Here is a 4,988-nt window from a genome sequence, read left to right as displayed (position 1 = left end):
GATCAGTGTGACTATTTTTTAGGGGTAGAATCGTTAGTTTACCTCATTCCATTAATAGAGTTAGGTAATTTTTTATTTCACATAGTTGATGGGGTGTATATGCAGTTTTATCTGTTAGGGATCTCCAAGTACTTTCACCCGTAAAATTTTAGACCAAACTCTCTCATAACCCATTTCTTAACTCCTTCCGATGGGCCACCACACCTACAACACCAATTTTACAAAGAAATTTGATTTTAACACTCCAAAAATTGATGGAGGGACTACAAACGACGTTGTTTTGTGTATCAACACATTCCAATTTTGGAGTTCCTCCATCGATTTTAGATTGCTAAAATCACAATCCTTTTACAAAAACAAAAGCCTCAAGAAAAAGTGAATTTTATTGCTACCGATCATCATCGCCCTAACCTGCATCACAATCAAGACAACTTCCCATGGAGGAGGTCCTAAGTTCGAGTGGTTGATTTGTTACTGTCCACAGAAAGGTCCACGGTTCGAGTCCTTGTAAAATAGATGCTCAATTCCTGTTGTAACCGCTAACCCCTCTTAATATCTTACATACCAAAAAAACAAAAAAAAACAAAAAACAAAAACCAACAAAATACAGCCTAAAGGAAAAGCGAATTTTATTCCTCGCGATCATCAACCATCATGTCACACATTCCCTCCGCCACAATCACGACTATTTCCCCATCAGTCCGTGAAGTTCAAAATAGTGGCCCCAGCCTCGCACGCCTTGGCGGCCGGCGACGGCTCCACGGTTGGCAACGGCGGAACCGGCGTACAAACTAACTCCGACGGCAGCTCCGGTATGCCCTTCAAGTAGAACGTGTAGAACAGCTTGAAGGGGAAAACAATCTGCTGCAGCTTCACCTGGCCAAACACCCCCTCGAAGATGCCCGACCCGCCGGTCACAGCGAGGAACGTGTCCTGGTAGGTGAGGTAAGCCCCCTGGACCGCTATGTGACCGTAGTCGCCGAAGTAGAAGCTGTATGTGGCCTCATACCGGTCGCCTTTCTTCTCCGGTTCGTTTTTTATCAAGACGCATAGGCCGGCTGTTATTCCCAACCGCTTTTGCAGGTCTCCGGTGTAGAGCTGTAAACATGAGTGAATGAGACGAGTGAGAACTTAAATGATTGAAGTTTCTCGCCAAATCTCGCCATTTTAGTTCGATTTGTTAAGAAACAATGGCAGACGCATAATATCTAGTATTTTGCTGCGGGCATCTCCTATCCATCCTCCATTTCTTCAAATATAGAGGAAAATCAACTTCCCATCCTTCATATATTTACTACTGCTGGGAGGCTAAGAGCATTTCCAATAGTTGGTCAAACCTTGAGCCATTGACTTTTTTTTTTTGGGCTAGAATAACAAATTACTCTCCTCCAATGGTTGACTTCGTGGTCAATGCACGAGACTACCTATTCTGCTAAGAGCCTGTTTGGATTGCAGCTTAAAAAATTGGGGGTAAAAAATTTGAAGAGGGATAAGATAGTAAGGGGTATTAATTTTGATGATTTATGAGGGGAGGATAAAATAGTATGTGGTTTGGATGAAGTATTAAATAGGATGATAAAATTTGACTTTGTTTGGATGGTTTATAGAATGGGGAGATAAGAAGAGGTAGAGGATGGAAAAAGCTATCAAATGACTATTTTGTCCATATGCAGTGTTAAATTTGATTATGTATTAAAATAAATATATAAATTCAAAAATTAATATTAAAAAATGTCTATTCTAAAAATTTTATATTAAAAAACGTTTTTACACCCTTATATTAAAAATATAGTTAAAAAAATAAGTATTCTGATTTTCAATCCGTTTGAATCGGTGCGAAAATTTTATTTTTCTGATAATTTTATCTTAAATAGTCATAATGAATTTTTGGCTCTAAAACCTTTCAATAAGCACCCTAAGAGAGCCCTGAAACTAAATAAGGAGTCTTCGGGTGCTCGTTGAAAGGCCTTAGATCAAAAAATCCATTATGACTATTTAAGATAAAATGATTAGAAAAATATGATCCTCACATCGGTTCAAACGTATTGAAAATTGGAACATTTAATTTTTAAACTATATTTTCTAATATATAAATGGTGTAAAAAAAATAAGTATTCCAATTTTCAATCCGTGTGAACCGGTGCAAAGATCTTATTTTTTTAATCATTTTATCTTAAATGATCATAATGAATTTTTGGTTCTAAAGCCTTTCAATGAGCACCTTAAGAGAGCTTTGAAACTAAATAAGGAGTCTTTCAGGTTGGAGAAAGGGGATAAGCAGTGTGATTTCGTCCAAATTCCTCCCCTCTACGGCCGGATTAAATTTGGGGAGGCTAAGAGGTGCCCAAAAATTGTACCGGAGAATCCCTGAAATGGGTGAAAAGGAAAAATGGGTGAAAACTAAGACCCCTCTAAATTTGGTTCCCAAACAAGGGCAAAACAATGAGCCCCACCCCATTTACCCCCTCTTATTTCCCCCCCCCCCCCCCCCCTAATTTTACTCCATCCATGCAGGCCCTAAGGTTCTTATTTTTCAATACTTATTTTTCATTCTCTCACAATACAACACATTTAATTCAACAAATAAGTACTTATTTGAAAAATAATCAAATAAGTACTTATTATCCTAGCGGAACGAGGCCTAAAGGTTTGTATCCACCTAATAAGTCAGGTTCAAACTCCCCTATGAGTTGTACATTCTTGCGGGGCCAATCTATACGAGCTATGTCTTGAATTCCATTCAACCACGCTCCTGTAAGATCGAATTCATTCATCCCCTGATACTTAGTTGAGGTGTGCCGTGTGTAAACTAAACCGGACACAAAAACTCTGTTCGGTTTGAATTTTCAAGAAATTTTTTAAGTGTAACGAATGAAGAGAGATAGATAAAAAAAATTTATTAAGAATTGTGCGTAGGGGTCTCCGAGCCCTAGTTATCCAAAATGGTTTGAATTGTTTTGTTTTTTGGACTGGACCATAAGTCAAGAGCTGCATCCAATTTCAGAATTAGTTCGCCAATTAGGTTGAGTTCTCCTAAATTTACTAGAAAATAAGTTATTTTGTCTTTATTTAATTTTTTTTTTGCATTTTTTTGTTTTGCACCAAACTTTTGTAAATTATCCCGGACCACAAACTCAATAATTGACCACCATAATTAATTATCGGGGAAACAAGCGGAAAAAAAAAGAAAAAGAAAAAATTATCTTAGCAACCAAAGCATCATAATCTTTCAATACTATACTTTGCTCCCGTTCTCAATTCTTGTCTTGTGTTCGAGCTCTCAATCCTCTACTCTTTTTTGCGAATTTTCAGTAGTTTCAGATGTATATCTAAAAGATATTTTCACGTTCGCACGACCGCTCACTTACTGGAATCTTATGACTTCAATCACAACATCACACTATACTCCGGCTTAGTTTTCAAGAAAAAAGCCTCTGTTTTGCCCTTATTCAACTTTTTTTAGCATTTGTTAACTTTCCGTCAAAGTTTTTTAGATTATGACTTTTACCAATTTTTTAATTTTTTTTAAAGATTTGGCACTTTTAGCCCAAAAAAAAAATACTGGGCTAAAAGTGCTAAATTATGAAAAATTACAATTTTTTTTTCTTATAAAAGTCATAATTAATTTTTTATTTTTCAACCAACAATCCTACTGTTCCACAGATTTTCTCAAAGTAAGACTTTTTTTTTTGCAGTAAAGGAATCGATCTAACCCAGATACTATCGGAAAACGCTTTTCTGAATAAAAACAAGTTAATTTCCAAGAAAATGTTTCCCAGAGGAATAAAAAGATTTTTTTTGATCAGAGAATAAAAAGATCAATTGGACTTACTTTGTTGCTGAAAGGGACGAGATCGCCTAGGCAATTGACAGTCTTTTGGCTCAATCGAAGGTAAGCCGGGCTTCCGCGGTCTCTCTCGTTGATCTCGTACACAAACAGCTCCTGAACTTTACCTGAAATTGAAAAACAGAGAGGGAAAAAAGAAACAGAGAATCAATTTTGTCAGATCGCTTTTAAATTTGGAAAGTTGGAGGGTTAATTTGGGAAAACGAAACGATTTGCTTACTGGATCTTGAAGCATCTGATGGGTTGCTCTGGCTCTTGCAAGTGAATGATCTTGTGGCGGTGGCAGAGGAGGTGGTGAGCCTGCTGTTCCGGGAGAAAGGTGGGTTTGAGGGCTTGAAGGAAAGCAGTTTTTGGGCAGGGGACGTGGCGGCGGCGGTGGTGGGAGGTAGCTTGACGGAGGAGGAGATGGCTCTGAGAGCGGCAGAGGAGGAAGAGGCAGCCATTTGGTGAGGAGGAATTTTGAGGAGAGAGAAAGGGAAAAGCACTGGCGACGAGTCGACGACTGAGGACTGAGGAAGTGATGATGGCCCGGGGTGAATGTAAGGGTGTATTATATATATACACACATAGATACAGATTTGAGTTTCATGTAAGGGCTGCAAACGAATAGAACTGCTGAATAGCTCGTGGCTTGACTTGTTACGATTTGACTCGGCTCAATTACGCTTGAGCTCGGGTTTCGAACTCGTTGGGTAAATGAGATGAGTTCATCACCCAAAAGTTCGGCTCATTTAAACATGCTCGTTAGATAATTAACCTGGCTCAGCTCATTTACGAACTAAGCTGAGCCGAAGCTCAAATTTTCGGTCGAATTTGAACACTATAAAACTCGGCTCGATTAATTTGCACCCCGCTTGTACAGATGCTACATGCGTAAATTATTGTGTATAAATTTGAGTATAAACGTGTCAAAAATCAGTCGATGTCCATTGACTTTATACTCCCATTACTTTGTGAAATTTGTGTGTATTCAAATTATTTTTTAAAAAAAATGATTTTTTACAAATCTATTCATTTTCTCGGATTTCTACTATTATGGAGTAATTTTTTTTTTTTTTGACAAAATCTATATAATAAAACAGAGCTGTGTTTGAATCCAAAAGATAACCAACGCTCCAGATTTATCTCTTCCTCCTGCATA

At 37.8% G+C, this 4,988-nt stretch overlaps 1 protein-coding gene across 1 annotated transcript; it reads right to left on the bottom strand.

Moving 5' to 3' along the window:
- Window positions 1-365: 365 nt before the first annotated feature.
- LOC131304611 (allene oxide cyclase, chloroplastic-like) lies at window positions 366-4,450 on the bottom strand. Its single transcript, XM_058331921.1, has 3 exons — window positions 4,068-4,450; window positions 3,833-3,954; window positions 366-1,098 (listed from the first exon to the last, which is right to left on the bottom strand). Exons 1-3 carry the CDS (start codon window positions 4,288-4,290, stop codon window positions 697-699), a joined length of 747 nt encoding a protein of 248 aa, XP_058187904.1. The 5' UTR covers window positions 4,291-4,450; the 3' UTR covers window positions 366-696.
- Between the last annotated feature and the right edge of the window lie 538 nt (window positions 4,451-4,988).

This window comes from Rhododendron vialii, chromosome 10a (assembly GCF_030253575.1).
Source record: "Rhododendron vialii isolate Sample 1 chromosome 10a, ASM3025357v1".
NCBI lineage: Eukaryota > Viridiplantae > Streptophyta > Magnoliopsida > Ericales > Ericaceae > Rhododendron > Rhododendron vialii.
The sequence above is the reverse complement of the archived record's forward strand: the minus strand, read 5'-3'. Positions and strand labels throughout refer to the sequence as shown.

What these genes read in the sequence shown, in the direction of transcription:
- LOC131304611 (XM_058331921.1), bottom strand. Translation starts at nt 4,290, where the DNA reads ATGGCTGCCTCTTCCTCCTCTGCCGCTCTCAGAGCCATCTCCTCCTCC. An exon ending in ATCAGATGCTTCAAGATCCA is followed by an intron (nt 3,955 to 4,067) that starts GTAAGCAAATCG and finishes TTTCAATTTCAG; the next exon opens with GTAAAGTTCAGGAGCTGTTT. An exon ending in TCGTCCCTTTCAGCAACAAA is followed by an intron (nt 1,099 to 3,832) that starts GTAAGTCCAATT and finishes TCATGTTTACAG; the next exon opens with CTCTACACCGGAGACCTGCA.